This window comes from Kogia breviceps, chromosome 2 (genome assembly GCF_026419965.1).
Source record: "Kogia breviceps isolate mKogBre1 chromosome 2, mKogBre1 haplotype 1, whole genome shotgun sequence".
In the NCBI taxonomy this organism is placed as follows: Eukaryota; Metazoa; Chordata; class Mammalia; order Artiodactyla; family Physeteridae; genus Kogia; species Kogia breviceps.
The window spans coordinates 56,598,673-56,622,991 of NC_081311.1; the positions used below are offsets into that span (position 1 = coordinate 56,598,673).

The window sequence follows — 24,319 nt, forward strand, 5'->3', positions numbered from 1 at the left end:
CAGGGGTCCTCAGTTTGTCCTGCACTTGGGGACCCAGTTTTCGTTTGTCTAGTAATTTATGGAAAAGAATAATGTTATATCTCTATCTTGCAGCATATACAAAAATATATTCCAGTAGTTTAAATAAATAAAGATTTAAATGTGAAAAGTAAAACTAACACTTTTTAGAAAAACTAATGAGAGAGGGTATCCTAATGATCTCAAGGTAGGAAGGAAAGAATTTCTTAAGTAAAACAACCAAACCACAAACCATAAAGGAAATGATTGATAGATTTTACCACATTAAAACGTGAAATTTTAGTAACAAAGGGCAATCAAGAAAATTAAAAAGCCACATATTGGGAAAAGATATTTGTAATGAATATAACTGGAAAAGGATCGGTACCTGGAATTTAAAAATAAGTCCTGCAGAAAGAAAGGAAGGGAGAGGAAGGGGGAGGGGGGAGGGAGGGGCAGGTGGCAAGGAAGGAGGAAAGGAAAGTAAAGGATATGGACAGGCAATTCATAGAAGAGAAAGTGTGTATAGTCAATAAACATAAGGAGAGTTGCTCTGTCTTTCTAGTAATCAGGAAAGGAAGTTTTTAAAAAAGAGATCTTATTTTTTGTCCATGAGATTGGCAGTACTTAAAAAAGAAATCTGATGGTTTCACGATAGCCAAGAGGTGGAAACATCCCAAGTATCCTTTGACGAATGAATGGATAAGCAAAATGCAGTACATATATACAATGGAATATTTTTCATCTTTAAAAAGGAAGGAAATTCTGTCACATACTGCAGCCTGGATGAACCTTGAGGACATTATGCTAAATGAAGTCAGTCAGTCACAAAAAGATAAGTACTGTAGGATTCCATTTATATGATTCTATTTATATACACCTCTAGAGTAGTTGGATTCATAGAAAACAAAGTAGGAGGCTGGCTGCCAGGGGCTGGGGGAGAGGGAACAGCTAATTGTTTAGTGGGGACAGAGTTTTCAGTTTTGCAAGGTGAAAAAGTTCTAGAGGTTGGTTGCACAACAACGTGAATATACGTAACGCTACAGAAATGTATACTTCAAAGGTTAAAGAAAGCTAAGACAGTTTTGTGTTATGTGTATTTTATCACAAGTAAAAACTAAACGAAAAACCTGACCATATGAAACCTTGGTGAGGATGTGTTGACAACAGTAACTTTCAGAACTCCTGCCCACAGGTGGTGAGACATAAATTGGGAGAGCCACCCTGGAGAGCAATTTGCTGTCGTCCCATCAGCGGGGAAATGTCCGTATTCTGATCCTTAGCTCTACTTCAAGGTGTCCACCCTAGAGGAGAATCTCACCGGTGTGGGAGAGGAGACGTGTACATGGTTCACAAGAGTATCATTTATAACAGCAAAAAAAAAAAAAAATGGAGACGATGTTAAATATCCATCCACCAGAATGAGAATGTGTGATGCAGGCATAGAGAACAGACTTGTGGTTGCTAAGGGGGAGGGGGGTGTGGGAGGGGTGGATTGGGAGTTTGGGACTAGCAGATGCAAACTATTATATATAGAATGGATAAACAACAAGGTCCTACTGTATAGCACAGGGAACTATGTTCAATATCCTGTGATAAACCATAAAGGAAAACAATATAAAAAAGAATATATATGTATAGCTGAATCACTCTGTTGTACAGCAGAAATTAACAGAATGTTGTAAATCAACTATATTTCAATTTAAAAAGATCTATCCACAATACAAAATAGATAATCAACAAGGATCTACTGTATAGCACAGGGAACTATACTCAATATTTTATAATAACCTATAATGGGAAAGAATCTAAGTATATATATATATATATATATATATATATATATATATAAAACTGAATCACTTTGCTGCACACCTGAAACTAACACAACATTGTAAATCAAATATATTTCAATAAAATTTTTTTTTAATCTAAAAAAAAAATGTGTGATGTACTCCTACAGTGAAACACTACCTGCACCACTGACTAAACCTCAAAAGCAGCATTGACTAGAAGGAAGCACATGTAACACCATTAGGAATTTTCATGAGTACAGAAGTAGTGTAAGTAAAATATTGTGCATGGTGATGGTTGACAGCAAATTTAGGAGAGCAATTCTGGAGGGGAAGAGAGGGGTACTAGATAAGAGGAGGGTGTATTGGGGGCTTTGGCTAAGCACCTGTACTATTTTATATCTTTGGAAAGCAATTTGAGACATGTGACAAGGTAGAGTCGGTCCTCTATGTCCATGAGTTGCACATCTGAGGATTCAACCAACCAGGGATTGGGGGAAAAAAAAAATTCCAGAAAGTTTGAAAGAGCAAACCTTGAATTTGCCTTGCTGACAGCTATTTACATAGCGTTATTGTTGTGTTGGGTATTATAAGTAATCTAGAGATGATTTAAAGTATAGGGAGAATGTGCGTAGTTCGTATGTAAATACTACACCATGTTATATGAGGGATGTGAGCATTCATGGATTTTGGTATCCATGGGGAGTCCTTTAACCAGTCCTTAAGATGAGAGCTAAGTGGTGGGTACTTAAAATTCTGTTACCTTATTTGCTGTGCTTTGCTGTATGTTTGGAAGATATTGCATTGTGTCTTTAAGAAGACTTTAAATGATCGAATGAGGCTAAGTCAGTGGTTTTCTGACTATTTCCCAGCATGCAGTCCTGATCTGCAACAGTGACGCATTTTTTAAAAATGGTGAAGATTTTAACCGCCCGTGGAACCTGTGTACCACTTTTTAAAGTGAGTTTTGTAGTTTGGTGTCCACGTAAGATTTCCTTTGAGGGAAAGAGTTTTGCTTTTAAAAAAAAAAGAAAAAAGAAAAGGAAAAAGACTAAAAGCCCTGAATGAGCTGATTTCTGAGATTCCCTTTTTCCCCATTAATCTATAGTCCTAGGAGCTAATGTCTCAGAGGAATGAACTCACTTTCCTTGTCTCTACAAGATTCTGACATTTGAATTAGCTCTTTCCTGTTAATTGTATTTATTGAGGGCTCACCGTCCCTCCACAGGGAATATTCAGTAGGTCCAGGTTCTGGTTCTCTGGGCTGCAAAGATCTTCTGATAACTCAGGTTCCATGTTGGGTGAGCCAGGTGATTCCCGGACTGTTGGACCTGGAACGGTTAAGCAAGGCTTTCTGGCTCAGTCGTGTCATTGGGCGGGGTGGAGTCTCAGGAGATGTGAGCCCTCAGCCCAAGGGCTCAGATCCCCTGAGGTGCTTAGCAGAAGTCAGCAGGCCCTGACCGCCTCTTAACACATCTTATATTTTGTTCTGTAGAGCAGCACCCTGAGTGACCGCTAATACCCCTGTAATTCAGAGTAGAAAGCTCTCTTGCTTAAACCTTTCCATGGTTCCCATCTCACTCAGGATACAGTCTTTGCTGTGAGCCCTGAAACTGTGCCCACTTCTCTGTCCTTTTTTTAAAAAAAATCTGCACTCTTACCCTTACACTTTTTAAAAAATATATATTTATTTATTTATTTGGTTGTGCCAGGTCTTAGTTGCAGCGGGTGGGCTCCTTAGTTGCGGCCGTGGGCTCCTTAGTTGCGGCATGCGTGTGGGATCTAATTCCCTGACCAGCGATCAAACCCGGGCCCCCTGCATTGGGAGCACGGAGCCTTAACCACTGCTTTCTGGCCATTTTTTTGAATCCACTTCTCCTTGTTCACTGGGTTCCAGTCACTCCTCCCTGCCCTCCTGTTTGTGCCTAGAACATGGCTGGTGATTCCTGCCTCAAGGCCTTTGCACTTGCTCACTCCTCTGCCTGATGTGGTCTTGGCTGCTGGTCTTCATTTGCGCCCAAGCTCAGAAGTCACCTTCTTAGAAAGGCCTCCTCAGGCTATGGACTCTCTCACAAGCTACTCTGCTGCCCAGAAGTATCTCTCCAGCTCGTTATCCTGTTTTATTTTTTATTTCCTTGACAGCCCTTATTATGCTCTCAAGTTATTTTATTTGGTCTGTTTCTCTATCTACCGATCTCTGTCTCTGTGTTTGTATCGTCCCATCAGGATAAGAGGTCCACAGGCCACAGTCATTATGTCTGTCCAGCATCACCAGCATTTAGAACAGGGCTAGAATATATTAGGTACTTGTGTCGGGGATACTCAGCATCACCCTCAGATTTGGTGATTTGCTAGAAGGACTCACAGGACTTAGCATATAATCCTACTCACAGCTAACATTTATTTCAGCAAAAGGACACGAAGCAAAATCAGCAAAGGGAAGAGGTGCATGGTGTGAAGTCCAGAGGAAATCAGGTGCTAGGTTCCAAGAGTCCTCTTGCTGTGGAATCTCACAGTACAGACTTAGTTCCCCCAGTACCAAGTCATGACAACACGTGTGAATTGTAGCCAGGGAAGCCCATGAGATACTCTCTGTCCGGGGTTTTTACTGGAAGCTGGCCACGTAGGAACCCCCTGCTTAGCATGCTCTGAAATTCCAGACTCCCAGAAGAAAGCAGGTGCTGAGCCTAAAACAGACTGTTCATCTAGTCCAGGCGGGGGGAACCCTTCCTATCACTCGGGAAAGTTTTATATCAGTGTAGGGAACTGCTTACTGTTCGCATTCCCAGACGCCAGCTAAGGGTCAACTTGCAAGCAGGCCTTTCTAAGGATGGAAGTCTCAGGCCTGCTATGGTGGGTGACTCTTTCCTGTACACTACTTAAGAAATGTTTGTGAACGAATGAATCAACTCACTGTGACTGCAGGGCCTGTGGAATCAGACCTCAAGACTCCTGAAGGCCAGAGGGTGTGACCTCCCCTCCCTTGTCAACAGTCCTTCCCCCAGAGAGACGGAGGCGAGTTTGTCCTCCCTCCTGCCCTCAGACCTTTGGTAATCGTGACTGTCTGGTCCCCAGGTGTTGAAGCACAACGGGTCATCAGAAATTCTCAACAAGCTGTACGACACGGCCATGGACAAGCTGGAGGTGGTTAAGAAGGACTATGATGCCCTGCGGAAGAGGTATAGCGAGAAAGTCGCCATCCACAACTCGGACCTGAGCCGCCTGGAGCAGCTAGAGGAGGAGAACCAGCGCCTTCTGAAGCAGACGGAGATGCTGACCCAGCAGAGGGACACAGCCATCCAGCTGCAGCACCAGTGTGCCCTCTCCTTGAGGAGGTAGGAACCTAGGCCGGCAAGGAAGGGAGCGAGCTGGCCTGTCTCTTGCATTCAGAGAATGGCCAGAGGGCCAAAGCATCCTCTCTGCCAGGGGCCACTCTCCTTTGTGGGCTTGTGGTTATCTGCAAGGCTCTCCGCCACTTTCTGGGGGTTAAAAAAAAAAAAAAAAAAAAAAGCATAGGCAATTGAACTTTTTCAATCAAAAATTACTTTGGGGCTTCCCTGGTGGCGCAGTGGTTGAGAATCCGCCTGCCGATGCAGGAGACACGGGTTCGTGCCCTGGTCCGGGAAGATCCCACATGCCGCGGAGCAACTAAGCCCGTGAGCCATGGCCGCTAGGCCTGCGCGTCCGGAGCCTGTGCTCCGCAATGGGAGAGGCCACAACAGTGAGAGGCCCGCATACCGCAAAAAAAAAAAAACAAAAACAAAAAAAAATTACTTTGGTCTGGGAAACATCTTCCTGACACTGTCTTGGCAGTTGTGCTCCTTTCTTCCATCTGAACGACTCGAGCATGTTCTGACTGTCCTGTTTCTGAGGTCACCCCACAAGCCTCTCCCCTCTGTGTCAGTCACCCACCTGGCAGATGGGAAAGTTAATTGTCCTAGGCATTGTCCTTCTAAAGTTGCACTTTCTATTAAGGTAGATAATCTGTAGGGATGTGACCCCTGCCCTCCAACAGTGTTTCTTAAGGTACATGCCTGCAGAGTACCTGTTCTCTGGGGTGCTTATCAGGTTTATATGAACAGTGTTCTCTGGCTTTAAAAGGGTTTGGGAATTGCCGGGTTGCACACAAACAGGTGTCTGCGCCGCAGGACTTCTCAGAACCTTTACTCCACTACTGTGCACTAGAATCTCCCAAGAGGGGACAGAATGCAGTGTTTTTCCCAAACATCAGTCGTCAGAGAGCACGCTTTTTAAAAATGGAGCTCTGTGCAGGATTGGTTTCTAAGGAACCCACACTCAGAAATGCTGCCCTAGAGCTGCAGGTTGTAATTTGCAGGGCCGCCTGCATGGAAGGTGCTTCCTGCCCTGGAAGGACCGAGCGGTGTTCTCACGCTAACCTGGAGGCTTTGGGCCAGTCACCTGTGTCTCGCTTGAGGCCTTATCCCCTGTATCTGTAAAATAAGGTGCTCAGACTCAATGTTTGTTCAGGCCACTTTTGTCTTTCATAGGCTGTGATTCTAGCATTGTTTTGTTCTTATTTTTAAAGATAATGTAGCTTGACTGTGGAAGAAATAACACTGTTATTTCCAGTAGAGCAGAGGGCATGAAGTTCTCAGTCCATCTTCCAGTATTTGTAAAAGGCTGAGAAAAATTGCCGGTCCAGGGGCACTGGTCCTTCATGGCTTTTCTCTCTTGGGGGTGTGGAGAATGACCACGTTTGAAACTTCATGCTCGATTGTCCGGTGCAGCAGAGCTGGCTGGGCAGGTCCCCACGCCCTCGTCCTGGCTGCCTCTCTCTGCCAGGTTTGAGGCCATCCACCACGAGCTGAACAAGGCCACGGCCCAGAACAAGGACCTGCAGTGGGAGATGGAGCTGCTGCAGTCGGAGCTGACGGAGTTGAGGACCACACAGGCGAAAACCGCCAAGGAGTCAGAGAAGTACAAGGAGGAGCGGGATGCGGTGTACAGCGAGTACAAGCTCATCATGAGCGAGCGCGACCAGGTCATCTCCGAGCTGGACAAGCTGCAGACCGAGGTGGAGCTGGCCGAGTCCAAGCTCAAGAGCAGCACGTCTGAGAAGAAGGCGGCCAGCGAGGAGATGGAGGCCCTGCGACAGGTAGGAAGGTGGCGAGGGAAAAAGGGCTGTGATGCATGGGTGTCCAGAGTAGCAGGGAGCAGCTGCCTGGGTTACTGGATGCCTCCTGGGTACCTGCTGAGCTCACACTCGGTGCCCAGCTCTGTTCGGGCTGCAGGGGACACAGGTGAGGTTCAGCTGTGGTCCTGGGCGTCCGGAGCTGACAGCGTAGGAAGAAGATTGGATGACGCGCACAGACACTCACCCACGCCTGTCGTGATGTGATGGTAGATCAGTCTCTTGCTGGAAGTCAGCTCAAGTGCTTGCTCATTAAGAAGCAAGATCCCAGGGCCGCGTTCCCAAAGCCATAGGTACTTTTGGCCTTGTGAGTCCAGAAGGGCACACTCAGTGTTCCTTCACCCCAACATCTGAGGAGTCTGCTCTTTAGGGGGGTGGTCTGGGCTCCTTCTGGGAAGCTGTTCTACTAGGTTGAGCCCAATACTCTTCTCAAGCCTTGCTCCCCGGGGCGGGGTGGGGCATATGCCTCCAGGGTCAGGGGAGTGGCGCTCAGCAGCATCGGAATTGAGGCACTGAGCTTGACTCCCGAGTGATCAGTGGGGATCCTCTGCATCTTTCCTAACTGACCAGCCAGGCCTCATCACTGACACTGCTTACCCCCAAGACCAGGTGTGCCCTGCTGGGGCTTGGACAGGCCTGTGGACTCCCCCTCTTTGAGACTGCCTTCCCATTCGGTTAGTTTGTGTGTGGCTCTGTTTAGAGCTGCTGAACTTGATCAGAGCAGACTTTCTTCCCATTGGAATAGTTCTCTGTTCATATCTCTCCATTCTACTTTGTGCAGGTCAGTTAACAATGAAGGCTTTAAAACTGGCCTGTGAGAAGTGAAAAGCAAGGTGTTAAAGGTCGGGCAGCGTAGTAAGGGACGGTGTGTGTGTGGATTGTTGAAGCTAGCGCCCTCTGGACCGAGCATGAGGCAGGGCTGATGCCCGAGGGGCGGGGCCAGGGCCTCGTGGGCCTCTCTGCGGACTGTGATGCTGCCTGATGCCCAGGCGGTGCTGGGGACCGTGTTTGGGCAGTGGACCTCCTCAGCCATGTGACCTCTTACCTCTCCTAGCTCTCTGGGCCTCAGTCTCCTTACCTACACACGGGAAATGATGACAGCATCTGCCTCACAGTGTGCTCATGATGATTAGATGGTTTAACATTGAAAACACACTTAGGATAATATCTGCCTAAAGTAGGAATGATTTGAGTCTTTATTATTAGGATTATTTTTATGCCCATCTGAACCTTACTAGCCGGTTAGGATTAGGGTGCATCCTATAAAACTGTTTTCATAGGCAAAAATGGGCCAAATAGCAACAGTTTCATACAGAGGGAGTGAGACTTCTCCAGACCATCAAGGTGAAAGCCATTGTGAAAAGGAATATTTTCTTTGATGAAATTTTTTTTTTTTTTTTTTTTTTTTGCGGTACGCGGGCCTCTCACTGTTGTGGCCTCTCCCGTTGCGGAGCACAGGCTCCGGACGCGCAGGCTCAGCGGCCATGGCTCACGGGCTTAGTTGCTCCGCGGCATGTGGGATCTTCCCGGACCGGGGCACGAACCCGTGTTCCCTGCATCGGCAGGCGGATTCTCAACCACTGCGCCACCAGGGAAGCCCTGATGAAATTTTTAAAAGACTGGAATGAAGAAATTCTTACTGAGCAAATATAATGCATTAGGACTTGGTAATTGCCCTGGAGAAAATGTCACCTCACTTTCACATTCTGGTTTGGGAGCTTAATTGTTGGGGAAAATGTTGACACCAAATAAGGAAAACAAAATGATGAAGAATAAAACATTAAAAATGCCTGAGGGGCTTCCCTGGTGGCGCAGTGGTTGAGAGTTCGCCTGCCGATGCAGGGGACGTGGGTTCGTGCCCCAGTCCGGGAAGATCCCACATGCCGCGGAGCGGCTGGGTCCGTGAGCCATGGCCGCTGAGCCTGCGCATCCGGAGCCTGTGCTCCGCAACGGGAGAGGCCATAACAGTGAGAGGCCCGCGTACCGCAAAAAAAAAAAAAAAAATGCCTGAGGCAGTCAGTAAGCTAAAGAGTCGAGGACAGTATGTTAAACCCATAGAAGGTGAGCCCGTGATAGGCCAGCAGCCCCCTGGAGGGGCCTGAGATGATGGATGCCCCCCCAGGGAGCGAGGCAGGCAAAGAGCAGTCGTGCTCTTTGTAGGAATGTGGAAGCACAGAGGAGGAGGAAGACCCCCGACTGCCCCGTGGTGCTAGATCTGGTGGCCTGTGTCACCCCCCTCCCATTGCTCATGTGTGCCTCCAGCCTGGAGCCCGGTTCCCGGGCCTTGGCAGGGGGGCCCTGGCAGCGTGTGAAGTCTGCCTGTCAGCTGAGGCAGGATTCTTCTCTGGGCACCCATCCCAGTCAGCAGGCAGGAGAGGACAGCCCCAGCCCCCCACCCCCGCAGCTTCCAGAACTGAAACCCTCGGCTCCTTCTTGAGTTTGTCTGGCTTCTGGGACACGACCGCTCCCCGCCTGGCCAGAGTAGGCCACAGGTCTGTGACCTGGGCCATCCTGGCTCTGAGGTGTGGGCAGGAGGGTCTTATCTCCCCGTGGCCTGCGAGACTCCTGGGGGTTGATCCTGCCCCTCTCCAGCAGCCGCTTCTTGGTGGGGGGGAGGCGGGTTCGGCTGAGGTGGGCCTCCAGCCAGCCTAGCTTCCTGGTCTCAGAACTGTCCTCGTTCCGCTCAGCCGGGGCTGTGGTTCTTTTTCCCTCTGACACCTGATGGCTTCCTACACTCTCCTCCCTTCTCTCTGTACCTCGCTCTTTATTTACGCTCTTTTTTCTGCCACTGCCCTCCATCTCTCTACTGTCTTCTCCAGAGTGGGTTGTGCAAAGAGAGGGCAGTCGGGGCGGGGGGGGTGTCAGGGTCTTTGCCTCACTCTGGACACCAGGTCAGCTCTGACCCCTCTCTCCCTTGCTTCCCACCTTTCCGAGTGGGCACATCTAGGGGCTTCCTTCGCAAGGGCCGGTGTCCAGACTCTGACCATGGGCAGGCCAAGTCCACTGAAGGTTCGCCGGCTTCAGGAGGACGTGGTTACCGTCTGGGGCAGCTGGTCCCCTGCCACAGGGAAGCTGTGGGGTGCTGCTACGTGTCACAGAGGTCCTTCCAGATACTAGGTCGCTTCCCAAGACAGGCCCTCTGACAGAGCCACTGTCCCCTAGAAAGCCCAGCTTGGTCACTTGGACTGGCAGTGCTTTCTTCTGCCCCTGAATGCACTTGCATCTCCTATGTCCAGTCCTGCTTGGGGAACTGAGTTTGCTAGAAAGTGAGGGAGCATTGTACGAGGGAGGGTGTACTGTGAGAGGTGGAGGATGAGCACAGGCGCGTTCTTGTGTTGCGTGTATTTTGCTTCTTCAGAAAGCCTTTGAGCTGGACCAGGAGTTACTCTTGCAATAGATGCTCACTTTGTCATTTGTCACATTCTTCATTTTTCTGAGGATTATAGAGGCACAGAGGGAGCTTTCTGTATGAGTGCTTCAAAGACTTTGATTTGAAATTTTAATGGAGCGTGTAATGCTTTAGGGAGTGGTCCAGATGCAAATCCTTTAGATCTCAGCTTTTTAAAGGAACTGAAACACATAGGACTTCACCAGCAAACATAGTGGTGTATTTTCAGATTTAGAAATAACTCCATATGCTAGAGTATAAGAACTGTATTGTAGACACAGCGGGTGGGGAGCAGGATGACCAGTGCTGCACCCTTCACTGCAGTGGGGCCTCACGTCACGTTTGTCACGAGAGCTCTTTAGGGAGATGTAGTGGGCTCTCGGCAAAACATATACCACGTAAGTGGCGGGGCAGGGTCTGGCAGGAGCCCTCCCGGGGGGCATTCCACCTGGGCCCCTGAGACAGGGCCGTAGTGGGGCTGGGCTTCCGGTCCTGGCTCTGTGTGGCGCTGTGAGGGTTTGGGTGGACCCTCATATAGCATCGCTAGGGGTCTGAGCGTGGCTGTGGAGCATGTAGTCATGGGGCCGGGGGGCGGTGTCGGAACGGGCTCTGGCTGAGATCCCGGTGTTTGCCTCCGTCCAGCTCCCGAGAGTCCAGCCCCAGCTCCTGTGCCAGTCGGAGGGCACTTCTGGGCCAGAAGGCCTGGTAACCTTCCCCTCTGCTTGCCCCTCACCCCCACCAGATCAAAGACACGGTGACAATGGATGCGGGGAGAGCCAATAAGGAGGCTGAAATCCTTCGAAAGCAGTGCAAGGCTCTGTGCCAGGAGCTGAAGGAAGCCCTCCAGGAGGCGGATGTGGCCAAGTGCCGGCGGGACTGGGCCTTCCAGGAGCGGGACAAGATCGTGGCGGAGCGGGACAGCATCCGGTATGGGGCGCCCTGGGGCCGCATGGGCTCGGGTCTCTCCGTGGTACACTGGGTCTGTGGGAGGGTCGGAGTCATAACCACTTACTTCCAGGTGAGGTGGGTGTGACCTGGGTCATTCCTCCTCCCCCTAGGTGGTGCCCCAGCCTCGCCTCATAGTGAGAATTTTAGAATTTTCCATCATGTCTCGACTTCCCATTTCCCTTCACCCTAGAGGTCCGAGCACATGCTGTGTCCACAGCGTGGACCCCCGTGACGTGGTATAAGGCCAGGCTTTTTTCTTAGGGGGTTTCGGTTGCAACTAACATTTTCAAAATGCATTCTTTCAGCCAGTATTCATTGGGCGCCTACTGTGTGCCAGGATCTTAGGTCCCTTGAGCAAGGAGACCTTGGGAGAGAAACAGCCTTTGAGGCTCCTGGGCACGTGTGATGCCCGTGAGGGGCCGGCAGCGTGGGGGCTAAGGCAGCTTCGTGGGACAGGGTGGTCGGGGGGAGGGCAGTGCATGAACAGGGAATGCGTGGGGGCATGCAGGGAGCTCGGGGGACGGGTAGGGAGGTCTCCCCAGAAAGCATGGCGTTCCTGCTAGAACTAAAGCTCGAGTGGCATTTTTCCAGGTGGAGAAGGGGGGGTGGGTGTTGCAGCCTGAGGGACCATCTTGAACAAAGGTGTATGGTGAACTCAGGGCAGAGCTGGGACTGGTTGTGGCATGAGTGGGGTGTGCACCTGGTGAGTCACAGGAGAAGCGGCTGACAGGGCTCCTGAGGGCAGGTGGTGAGGGCCTGTGAAGGGAAGCCCAGCAGTGTAGACTTGGCCCTTGGCCTGGAATAAAGCCAGGAGAGGCCCTGGTGGTGGGGGGCGGGGGGGTGGTGCTGTTGGTGGTGATGATGATGATGATGGCGATGAGTGAGGACTTGGTCATTGAGAGTTTCTGCAAGATCCCCTGTGGCCATTTGGAGAGACTGATGTCCACCTGGGCTGGTCAGGAGATGAAGGTTCAGGATTGGAGGAGATTTGGAGCCATGGAGAAGTGGGGACCAGCCCTCAGGGTCCATCGAGTGGCAGGATGCTGTTCTGGAGGTGGCACAGAGCACAGCACAGACTCTCCTGCTGCCTGGTCCCCTGTCCCCACCACCTCTCTGAGTGACTGAGCTGATCCTGGGAGCCCAGAGGCCACACGTCCGTTAGCAGAGAGCTGTTAAGCCTGCACTTTCCACCCGCACAGAGCTCCGGGCTGCAGAGATGCATAAGACATGATTTCTGTCCAAGTGGGGGGCTCAGTCTAGTTGTGGGGTGGAGGGCATCTCTAGAGAAGCCTGCACGTGGGTAGTCGTGCAGTGTCTGTCGGTGCTGGAGCACAGGGGCTTGCCAGGTGGGCTGCGCCTGGGGCCGTGGTCGTTAACCCCAGGCACACTGAGGCTGAGCCTGTGGGACGAACGCTGGACGTTCAGAACCGGGTGCTCGGTGCCTGGTAACCGTGGGGGTGTCTCCTCTGCCAGGTCCTCAGTGTCCCCTCTGTCCCTGTATGGGATTGGCCTGGGCGGCCTTGCCTCCAGACTCTCAAGCACTCCATCTCTGCATCTGGGAGTGAGGCAAGCACCTGGGGTGTTGGGGAGCATGGGCTGCAGGCCTCACTGCAAACCGTGAGTTCTCCGTCCCCTGTCCCCTGCCCCTCACAGTGACCTTGCCCTCTGCCCCCTCTGCCAGGACGCTCTGTGACAACCTGAGGCGGGAGCGGGACCGGGCGGTGAGCGAACTGGCTGAGGCCCTGCGCAGCCTGGATGACACTCGCAAACAGAAGAACGATGTCAGCCGGGAGCTGAAGGAGCTCAAGTACGCCGGGGTGGGCGCCTGCTGGGGTGCGCTGGTGCCCGGGAGCGTGGTGTCCGCTTCCACCAGGTCAAGGCAGCCCCATGAGCAGGCCTGGCAGTCTGTCCCTTCACTCTGCCTTACTCGGTCAGTCCGTAAAATGTGTCCAAGTGTTGCCTCTCTGTTGAGAGTTAATTAGAAATCCTTAGACCAGCACGGAGCGTGGCAGCGGCCCTTCGGTGGGCGAGTCGGGGTGGGCAGGCACTGTGTGCCAAGGCTCATCGGAAGGAAGGTCCCTGCCCCGGGCGGTCCACTGGGGGACAGGCAGGCGTGTGTCGTCCATTCATTCCCTCCCTCCCTCCCTCATTCATTCGGCAACTCAGCAAGGATTTGCCGGGTGCCTGCTGCGTGGGGGCCAGGCCCCGGGGGAGGCACAAGCCACTGGGTCCCTGCCCTGTGGGGCTCACAATACACGGAGACAGGCCAGAGGCAGGGCCACCCGAGAGACCAGCACGCAGTCGAACAGAATGATGACAGATTCTGATGCAGCGTTTTTGAAGGCGGTTGTGACTACCGCTCAGCAGTCTGTTCTGCCTGTGCTGTTTGGGGTGTCAGACAGCGTCCCCTCAGTGACTGCGCTGCTCCCAGGGGTGTTCCTTCAGACTTGGTGGCCCCTAGCAGTGTAATCAAAATACAGAGATCCAAGTTGAAGAAGAGAAATCGGCAGATGCCGATCATCAGTGCAGTGCAGAGCCAGACCGGGTAGTTGAGAAGCAGTGGCTGTCCGCCTGCTCGTGAGGCTTCCTGAACCGATAGGGTGGTTGGAAGCTGGTGAGCGTGCAAGCCTCGCACACTCGAGGGACGCCTTCCGGAAGTGGGTGACAGCTTCCTCTTCTTCCCCGTTCAGTAGAACCTCCTAGCGTAAGGCAAACAGCTTCATTTACTCAGTGAAAACCCAGAAGCCCTGGGGCTTGAGCACTCTAAGAAAATCCCGGGGGTTAAGCGGCAAAGGGACAGAATCTCTCCAGGGACCTAGTTAGGGTCTAGCAGGTGGTGGAATCAAATTAAGGCAAAGCCTGGAGCCTCGGGGGCTTGAGCACGGGAGGAGGTTTTGCACGTTAATTGAGCTGGAGTTGCCTGGAACTTCTAAGAAGTGTCAAGTTCCATTTGTTTGTTCATTCAGCACGTTTGTATTTGCACCTTCTCTGAGCTAAGTTCTCTAACCAGTGGGATGCAGGGGAGGGAGTCCTTGCCGCTGCCCAGGAAGCCCCCCGTCTGCAGAAGCAACAGATGTATGTGCCTAGGGGGTGAGAGGTGAGCCGCGTGCAGTGAGCATGAAGTGCAGAGCTGCTTCTCTGTCGGGGAAGGAAGCTTGGAGAAGACTACCCGTGGGCTGAGTGGCCTCCTAGAACCGGCCACACATTCTTGAGCACGGTTCAGGCAAAGGTGTGGACATGGGAGCGTGTCCAGTCGAGCAGGAAACGACAGTAGTTAGGGGTGTGCCAGGAACCCCCTGGGCAGTGCTGAGGAATTGGAGAGGTCATCTGGGCCCAGGTTCTAGGAAGAAGGATGTTACTGGGGGATGTTAACAAGGTTTCTGAGTCTTTTTTCGTCCTCTTCACTGGGTCTTTCTGAGAACTAAAGCTTTTTATTTTGATCGAATCCGATTTGCCGATTTTTATTTTTTTACTTTTAATGGATTATGTTATGTCTGAGAACCCTTAATCCAGCCCTAGATCTCAAAGGTTTTTCTCCTATACTTGCCTTCTAGAAGTTTTACAGTTTTATGTTTTATATTTAATTCTGTGATAGGTCTTGCGTTAATTTTTATATAAGGTATGGGGTTTAGGTTGAGAGTCTGTTGCCAGGATGTTCGCCTGCTCCAACGTCATTCATTGAAGACCGTCCTTCCCCTACTGAACTACTTCTGCACCTTTTGTACTTTGTGGGGCTATCTCTGGGTCCTCTGTTCTGTTCTGTTGATCCATGTGTCTGTCTTCGTGGCAGTTCCACACCGTCCTGATTTCTGTAGCCATATAATAATAAGTCTTGAAATCAAATAGAGTGATTCCTCCCATTTTATTCATTTTCAAAATGGGTTTAGCTGTTCTAATTCCTTTGCCTTTCTGTGTATATTTTAGAATAGTCTTATCTCTATCTACAGAAAGTCTTGCTGGCATTTCTGTAAGAATTGCATTAAACCCCTAGATAAATTAGGGGCAATTTTCTGAGACTTAAAAAAAAAAAAAAAACAAAAAAAAAAACTGTGGAAACTCACTGATACCCAAGAAGCCTTGGGTTTATGAGGCAGCTGGTGTGAAGTGTGAGGGGGAAAGGAACGGTCCACCTCATTTCCGAGTGGACTTTGGTGGGATGCTTTGCCTCCCAGAGGGCCGTTGCCATGGCTCTCTCTTTGTTCACAGGGAACAGATGGAATCCCAGTTGGAAAAGGAGGCCCGGTTCCGGCAGCTGATGGCCCACAGCTCCCACGACTCGGCCATTGACACAGACTCCATGGAGTGGGAAACAGAAGTGGTAGAGTTTGAAAGGGAGACGGTAAACCGCCCTTGTGTCTTCTCTCCCCAGCTCTCCTCAGTGTGATGGCTTTGGATGGGGGAGGGAGAGGATGGCCCTCTTGCAGGGCCCCCCAGTTTCATGGCTGCTAGTTGAGAGGTCAGCTTTTTCTCCCAGGGTGTGGATGCATCCTTTCCCTGCACTTGTCCAAGCCCGATGCAGTAGCAGCTTGGTCTCCTGTGTTACCCAGCAAATGCTGGCAGTGCATGGAAAGCAGAGGCAAGAGCAGAGCGCCAGGGCGCTGTGTGTGTGTGTGTGTTTCCAGTGGTGGAAAGGGGATCACAGCCGCTCAGAGGTTTTATCCTGGGAACCAGATGTCCCGTCGGGGTGAAGGGACAGCACCCGCATTGGAGTGAGTGTCTTGGGAGGGTGTAAGAGCCAAATGTTTCTCATCACTGCTGTAAAGTGAGCTGTTGCTGCTTTTCTTTTGCCAGGAGGATATTGACTTGAAGGCACTTGGTTTCGATATGGCAGAGGGTGTGAATGAACCTTGTTTGCCGGGGGACTGTGGCATATTCGTCACTAAAGTGGACAAAGGAAGCATTGCTGATGGCCGCTTACGGTGAGTGTAGAGGGCTCCAGGCTCTGGAGGGAAGGTGGCAGTTTCCCTCTGACCTAATGCAGAGGACCTGGAGAGCCAGATGGCATTTAAATGAATGCATCCCAGGATCTGGGGGCCTCACAGAGGCTGTTGAGGCTTTTAGGCTTACTTGCTAACATTGTTCTTAAAGGATGCTCGGACTCCAAATTGCCTCTGAATCTGAGCTTTCTCCCATCACCAGGTGCTGCCTTTTGCTTCTCTGTGTAGTAAGGGGCTCAGGTGAAGTGTGTGAGAGTCTGGAATGTGCATTGCCTGCTCATCCCATGAAATAGTGATAATAATTAGCACCTACATAGTGCTTGGTACTTTATATAGTTCATTAATCTTTACAATCCCATGAGGTAGGTGCTTCTATTGCCCCCATTTTACAAATGAGGACACTGAGGCCAGAGGGACTACGTCATACTGCTAGTAAGTGGTAGAGCTAGGGTTTGAAACCAGGCTCCAACCCTTGCCAGCTTAACCACTCTACCTTCCTAGAAGAGGAAACCTTTCTCTTTTTTTTTCCTTTTTTTTTTTTTTTTTTAATAAATTTATTTATTTATTTGTTTTTATTTTTGGCTGTGCTGGGTCTTCATTGCTGCGTGCGGGCTTTCTCTAGTTGCCGTGAGCGGGGGCTACTCTGTTGTGGAGCACGGGCTCTAGGCAGGCGGGCTTCAGTAGTTGTGGCATGTGGGCTCAGTAGTTGTGGCGCATGGGCTTAGTTGCTCCGCGGCATGTGGGATCTTCCTGGACCAGGGCTCGAACCCGTGTCCCCTGCGTTGGCAGGCAGATTCTTAATCACCGTGCCACCAGGGAAGCCCCGAGGAAACCTTTCTGAATGTGTTTGTGGGGTACCTGCTTTCTGGTGTTCTGCTCCCCGAATGGGAGCAACAGGGGCCGGCCCTCTGGTCCCAAGGCCTCCGCTGGCAGTGACCTGGCTGTCCCTCTCCTCAGGGTCAATGACTGGCTGCTGAGAATCAATGACGTGGACCTCATCAATAAGGACAAGAAGCAGGCCATCAAGGCGCTCCTCAACGGGGAGGGGGCCATCAACATGGTCGTGCGTCGGAGGAAGTCCCTGGGCGGGAAGGTGGTCACACCGCTGCACATCAACCTGAGCGGGCATAAAGGTAGGGGCTGGGGAGGTGGGCAGGGCACCCTTTTCTCGTACAGAGAGATTGCATGTGTTTTCGGGCACCCCTCATTCCCAGAACTAGGCGTTGATGTGGTTTCAGTGCAGTCCATGTGCTTCCTGCTAGGTTGCCGTCTGGATCCTGGGTCTTGCTTGTCTCAGATTGTTTGATTCGCCAGACCTGACTTGACTGGCTCGCTGGGTGGGGTGCTGGGACGGACAGGTCACAGTCTGCCAACATCTTCTTCTTTTTTTTTTTTTTTGGCGGTACGCGGGCCTCTCACTGTTGTGGCCTTTCCCATTGCGGAGCACAGGCTCCGGACGCACAGGCTCAGCGGCCATGGCTCACGGGCCCAGCCGCTCTGCAGCATATGGGATCCTCCCGGACCGGGGCACGAACCCACGTCCCCTGCATCGGCAGGCGGACTGTCAATCACTGCACCACCAGGGAAGCCCCCCCCAACATCCTTTTTAAAAGTTTATCTCGTAAAGACAAGATGAGACAACCAGAGGGCCATGCAACCCGGGCGGGGGTTAACCGGGGACCTCTGGTTTGCAGACAGCGGCATCAGCCTGGAGAATGGAGTGTATGCTGCCGCTGTGGTGCCCGGAAGCCCGGCTGCCAAAGAGGGGTCCCTCGCCGTGGGAGACAGGATTGTGGCTGTAAGTCTCAGGGAACCCCTCCTCTGGTTCTAGACTCCCCATCTCCCAGTTCCCATCCTGACGGCAGCTACTTTTAACAATTCATTGTGTTTTCTCCCCCAAACGTTCAAAACTTATATCTCCCCCCCCCTTTTTTTTTTTTAAACTTAGATGTGATCATAATATACTGTGCTGCTGCTAACCTTGCTTTTTGTTTTTAACAGCGTGCCTTGAGGTTCTTCCAGATTGACATCTTTAGATCTGTCTGGGTCATTTCAGTAACTGCATGTTCCTTAGTGGCCTTTGAGCCGGTCTCCTGATGGACAGTCAGGACATTTTTGCCTTTGTAATAGTGCTTCATGGCCACTGCTCTGTTCCGCCATGGGATAGAGTCGCGGGTGGGGGAATTTCTGGATCAGAGGGCATAAGCATTTAACATGTGATGTGATTTCCCTCCTTGTGCTTCAGAGAAGTCCCACCTGCCATGTTTGGGGGAGCTCATTACTTCACATCTTTGCCAGTGTTTTTCAGATTTGGGGGCAAACTAGAGTTTGAAAGCAATATGGCCATTACGAAAAACTCTAAGATGTGGGGAAGTTATAAAGAAAAACAAAACCAACCAAATTAATCTACCACCCCAAGATAATCACTCTGAATACGTATATTTTTTTAACTTTCAATTTTGAAATAATTACAGAAATAATTATAATTCAGTTATAATGTTAAACAATATTAAAAAATAAAGTGGCAAAGATAGTACAGAAAGGTCCTACGTACCCATCATCCAGTTAACATCTAATGGTTACATCTTATGTAACTATGAAATCTGTTATCACATTTTAGGATTAAAAAAAAATCAAGATACAGAGCTGTCCACCGCCACAAAGATCTCCCTCGTGTCACTCCTTTCTGTTAATACCCACGATCCTAAGCATGCCCCCTCCCTGCCATCATAAGCCCTGGCAACTGATTTGTTCTCCAGCTCTATAATTCTGTCATTTGGAGGATATTGTATAAGTAGAATCTACAGTACTTGCCCGTTTGAGATGGCCTTTTCCACTTGGCTTCGTGCTGTGAGCTCCACCACATGGTTGGATGTGCTGATGCTGTGGTCCCTTTCGAAGCCGGGTAGGACTCCATGGTATGGGTGCACCCCAGTCTCACCATTCACCTATTGCACATACACTTTTAAAAAGGACTGGAACGTGTCTGAGAGGGGTGCGGAAAGAGACTCAGGCGTGAGGGGCTGTAGGAGTCTTTGCGATGATACTTCACGTCACGTGGGTCCAGGCTCCCAAATCATGATCTCGTTTTCAGTCTCCTCGCGCCCCTGGGGGGGCGTCCGCGTTTGTTTTCCTTTCTGCACTTGAAGGAATTCTGAGCCGTGGTCCAGCATCACACACCAGGAAGCGGCAGGTCCGGGATGTCCCTCTGGGACCCGTGGTATTCTGGTCCCAGTCAGACAAGTCCCTTCCCCAGAGTGCTTTTAAGGCTGTGTGTTTCATTTGCCTCAGAAGCCCCATAACTGGACTTTGAGGGCCTTAACTGGGGAGGGGCATTCTCTCCTTTGCCAGCTCCAGACGGGGGCACCTTACAGAACAAGGCCCACTGTCCAGCGTGGGTCAGCAGCTAGGCAGAACCCCTATCCTGGCGGTGGGCCTGACGGGCTCTCTGTTGGCCCTAGATCAATGGCATTGCACTGGACAACAAGTCTCTGAATGAGTGTGAATCTCTGCTGCGGAGCTGCCAGGACTCCCTGACCCTCTCCCTCCTGAAGGTAAGGGTCCCCGCCCTGCACTGGCTCTGCTCTCGCCCTCTTTGGGGCAGGCAGAACACCAGCTCCTTGTACCCAAGCTACTTCTCCATATCACTGGGATCCTTGGAAAAAAGGTCTTGATTTATAAGTGCAAGATATGCATGAACCCTGACTGGTTCCTGGTTTAAAAACCAAAACCAAAACCCAAAACCCAGAAACAAAAAAACCTAGCTATGAAGGACATTTTGGAGATGGGGGGTACATTTGGATCTGGACTGGATAATTAGATGATTTTAGGGAATTGTTACTTTTCCTGGGTATAATGCTGGTATTGGGGTTATATAGGAGAATGGCCTTATTTGGGAGAAATGCATCCTAAAACTGTTAGGGTGAAATGTCATAATATTTGTAACTTATTTTCGAGTGTTCTGCAGTCCAAATAGATACAGACAATTGGGCAAAATATTGTTGAATCTAAATGGGTTTAAGGGCATTTATTGTACTTTTTATCAGCTTTTCTAAGAAGGTTGGAAAAAGGCTCATCTACTTCATTAAGAGATAGTTTTAAAAATTATTTTAAAATTAATAGACTTTTTGGGGAACAGATTTGGGTTTACAGAAAAGTTGAGTTAGTACAGAGAGTTCTTATATTTTCGGCTCTGTAACATTGATGAGCCAATATTAATACATTAGTGTTAACTGAAGTCTGTAGTTAACGTGAGGATTCACTCTTGGGGTTGTACAGTCTATGGGTTTAGACAAATGTATAATGACATGTATCCACCATTACAGTATCCTGCAGAGTAATTTCAGTGCCCTAAAGATCCTCTGGGCTTCACCTGTTCATCCCTTCCTCCCCCTCAACCCCTGGCAACCACTGATCTTTTGACTATCTCTGTAGTTTTGCCTTTTCCAGAATGTCACATAGCTGGACTCATAGTATGTAGCCTTTTCAGATTGGCTTCTTTCACTTAGTACTATGCATTTAAGGTTCCTGCATGTCTTTTCATGGCTTGATAGGTTGTTTCTTTTTACCACTGAATAATATTCCATTGTCTAGGTGTACTGTAAGATGTCTTTAGTAATGAATTTTTTATATTTACATTTAATAATTTAAAAAAATAAGCAGGACACAGTGCAGGTGATTTCAGGAAGTGCTCGAAGTCAAGGGAACTTTGTGGCTTTCCTGTGGGTTCCCAGTGGCCTGGCTGTGAGCAAGCCTCACCTGTTGGCGAGGTGTACGTGCCTGCACATCTGTCCATCTCTCCAACTTTGGTGTGTGTGTGGCCCATTCCTGACCATCGCTCTACCTCCAGGGATGTTTTTCGGTGGCAGCTCCAGGTCGTGCGGTCTCACCGGCTCTCTTCCTCACTCCTCTGCAACCCCTACTTAGGTGTTCCCTCAGAGCGCCTCGTGGAGCGGCCAGAACATCTTTGAAAACATCAAGGACTCTGATAAGATGCTGAGCTTCCGAGCCCATGGCCCGGAGGTCCAGGCTCAGAATAAACGGAATTTGATGCAGCACAACAACTCCACGCAGACGGACATCTTCTACGCCGACAGGCTGGAGGACAGGAAGGAGTCGGGCCCCCCAGGAGGCAGCAGCTCCTTCCTGCACAAGCCGTTCCCTGGGGGAACCTTCCCCGTCTCCCCCCAGGCCTGTCCCAGCGCCTCCGAGCGTAGCCTGAGCTCCTTCCGCTCGGACGCCTCGGGGGAGCGTGGCTCTGGGCCGGTGGACGTGCGTAGCCGGCGGCCACTGCTGCCCTTCGAGACTGAGGTGGGCCCCTGTGGGGAGGCAGAGGCCCGCCTGGACAAGGCAGAGCCCGAGAATGCCAACAGCGGCGGGACCTGGCCCAAGGCTGTGCTCAGCTCCACGGCAGGACCCGAGAAGCTCTCCGTTTACAAGAAGCCAAAGCAAAGAAAGTCGATCTTTGACCCAAACACTTTCAAACGCCCCCAGACGCCCCCCAAAATAGACTACCTGCTCCCAGGCCCTGGGCCTGCTTACTCCCCCCTGCCCTCCAAGAGGGTGGGACCTCTGACGCCCCCAAAACCTCCCAGGAGGGGTGACTCCATTAAGTTCCAGCACAAACTGGAAACCAGTTCTGAGTCAGAGGCCACTCTAGTGGGCAGCTCCCCATCCACCAGCCCCCCGAGCGCCCTGCCCCCCGACATGGACCCCGGGGAGCCCATGCACGCCTCGCCCCCTCGCAAGGCCAGGGTCCGCATTGCTTCCAGCTACTACCCGGAAGGGGACGGGGATTCCTCCTACCTGCCGGCCAAGAAGTCCTGTGACGAGGACCTCACCTCCCAGAAGATGGACGAGCTGGGGCAGAAGCGCCGCCGGCCAAAGTCTGCTCCCAGCTTTCGGCCCAAGCTCGCTCCGGTAGTGATCTCTGCTCAGTTCCTGGAGGTAGAGCTCAGCCCTGGAGTGGGTCAGGGTGAGGTGGAGGTGGGGCGGGCCACACAGGGTCCTGCGCCTGTCCGTACTGGCGTCCCCCAGCTCAGGCGTAGCCCTGGCTCCTTTGCCCCTGCTCTCAGCACCTGCCCGGGGAAAGGGGAGGGGATGGCAGGTGAGTGCCAGCAGGAAGCAGTCTCCCTTTAGGAGATTAGAAAGTAGCCCGGGGTGTGCGTGATAGCGGTAACATGACGCCAAGAGGGCAGTGCTTTCTTGGGCGTGGGGTTTGATTTGCTTATTGAGCAAGAAGCTTTTGAACTTGTATTGCAATAAACCCAAGTGGCAAGGACCCACCTCAAAGGGTTTAGGGAGTCAAGAGAGCACACATGAATCTGTTAGCCGGCAGCAGGACAAGCCGGCTTGTTTTTGTGGGTGCTGTGGTCATTTCCAGAAGGGAGAGATTGCTGTGAGCAGGAGAAAAATCCGTGCTGCTCTCAGCAGACGCGGAGCTTCACACGGCTGGGCAAGTTGTGTGGAGTTGCTACATACATGTGCCCGATGCACCCGTGTGTTCCACCCTCTCTGCACACAAAAGCTGTTTATTTGAAAGAACCGATTCTTTCTGTGTGGTTTTCTTCCAAAGTAGTTTTGAAGGAAGTTCTTCTCTTCCAGATGTGTAAGGCAATGTGAATGAATAAACGAGTTACGCTCTCTCCCAGATGTCACTTCATGTGTCTGAGTGGGAGAAGCTAGGTCGTAAGGGACAGAAATCGCTTGCAAATGCCTATGTGTTTCCCTGTTTCCAGCCACTGCCTCTTGCCTTTGGTTCTGCAGGAGCAGAAGAGCGTCCCAGCCAGTGGAGAACTCTCCCCAGATCTCCAGGAGTGGTCCCCTTACTCACCAGGGCATTCCAGCCGGCACAGCAACCCCCCCTTCTACTCCAGCAGGGCGTCTGTGGGTGAGCTGGCAGGGCAGGGCCAGGGAGGAGGGTCGATGCGGGCTCACAGGGCCGCCCAGTCCCAGGGAGAGTGGAGACTGTCATTTCAGGGAGCTGCCGTGTGTCCTCAACCCGGTGGTCCAAAGATCTAGCCATTGCTGACCTATCTGGAGTGTTCAGCCTTCTATCAGTGACATTTTTTAGCTTTTCAGAGTGCTTTCACCCCATAGCAGCCTGGGAAGTGGGAAGCATTAAAGAGGGTTCTCCTGCCTTACAGGTGGAGCAGGGCCAGAAGCTTGCATAGATCTGGGGCTGGCTGGATGCTCTGGGGCCACTGTCTCACCCTGCCCATTTGCAGGCACCGTTCCCCGCAGTATGACCCCGAGCACCACTGTGAGCTCCGTCCTGAGGAACCCCATCTACACCGTGCGCAGCCACAGGGTCGGGCCTTGCAGCTCTCCGCCTGTCCCCAGAGAGGCTGGCCCCCAGGGTTTGCATCCCAGGTATGTGAAGCCACCTGTGCTTCCCTGTACCCTAGCCATCCAAGCCCACCTGGGCATAAAGCCACTGTGTATAGAGGGGTTCCCTTGCCTAGCTGGGAAGAGGCCAGGTAGAGCAGCACTGGGACCCAGGGGAAAGTAAACTTGAGGGTCGTTCTCTTTATTTACCAACGTGGAGCTTGAAAAGGTATTTATAGGACGATGGTAGAGATAGCGGCTGATACCTGAGCGCTCACAAGCCAGGCACTGTACTCAGACCTTTATAAGCATCACCTCACTTGGTCACCAGAACCACCCTACTATTACTGTCTCTGGTTGATAGATGAGGAACTGAGCCTTAAAAAAAATGAATGGATTGGCTCATTCATTCGATTACTTGACAGGTTTTAATAGAGCACAGACTACATGCCATGGACTGCTATAGTTCTAGAGGGCTACAGTGAAAAATTAAGTAGACAAACTTCCTCTCCTGTGGCATTTGTGTTCAGGTGGCCAGGGCGGGGCGGGGCGGGGACAAAAAAAGAGAACAGAGTGATACCAGATGGTGCTGAATGGCCCTAAAGACCCTAAAGTGTTGACAAGCTAGGCTGTGACTTGGAAGAGGGTGGCAAATTATATTGGGCGGTGGAGGGGGCCCCGTGCAGGGGGATGCTGCCATGACTAGAAGGCTGAGAAGAGGCCAGTTGTACACTGGACTTGGGGAGGAGCCTCCAGGAAGGAGGGCTGTAGGTGCTAC

General features: G+C 51.1%; 1 protein-coding gene across 8 annotated transcripts in view; it reads left to right on the forward strand.

Moving 5' to 3' along the window:
- DLG5 (discs large MAGUK scaffold protein 5) overlaps nt 1-24,319 on the forward strand; it is a 134,903-nt gene that overhangs the window by 81,190 nt on the left and 29,394 nt on the right. For 6 of the 8 annotated variants that reach the window (XM_067025273.1, XM_067025270.1, XM_067025276.1 and 3 more), the window contains 12 exons: nt 4,866-5,125; nt 6,594-6,906; nt 11,073-11,257; nt 12,960-13,085; nt 15,485-15,617; nt 16,070-16,197; nt 17,173-17,348; nt 17,910-18,013; nt 19,677-19,769; nt 21,142-22,161; nt 22,981-23,104; nt 23,442-23,586. In XM_067025273.1, the coding sequence (XP_066881374.1) occupies nt 4,866-5,125; nt 6,594-6,906; nt 11,073-11,257; nt 12,960-13,085; nt 15,485-15,617; nt 16,070-16,197; nt 17,173-17,348; nt 17,910-18,013; nt 19,677-19,769; nt 21,142-22,161; nt 22,981-23,104; nt 23,442-23,586 (2,807 nt within the window). Of the gene's footprint in view, nt 1-4,865; nt 5,126-6,593; nt 6,907-11,072; nt 11,258-12,959; nt 13,086-15,484; nt 15,618-16,069; nt 16,198-17,172; nt 17,349-17,909; nt 18,014-19,676; nt 19,770-21,141; nt 22,162-22,980; nt 23,105-23,360; nt 23,587-24,319 lie in introns of all 8 variants that reach the window. The other 2 variants (XM_059053112.2, XM_067025271.1) reach the window with 2 other exon arrangements.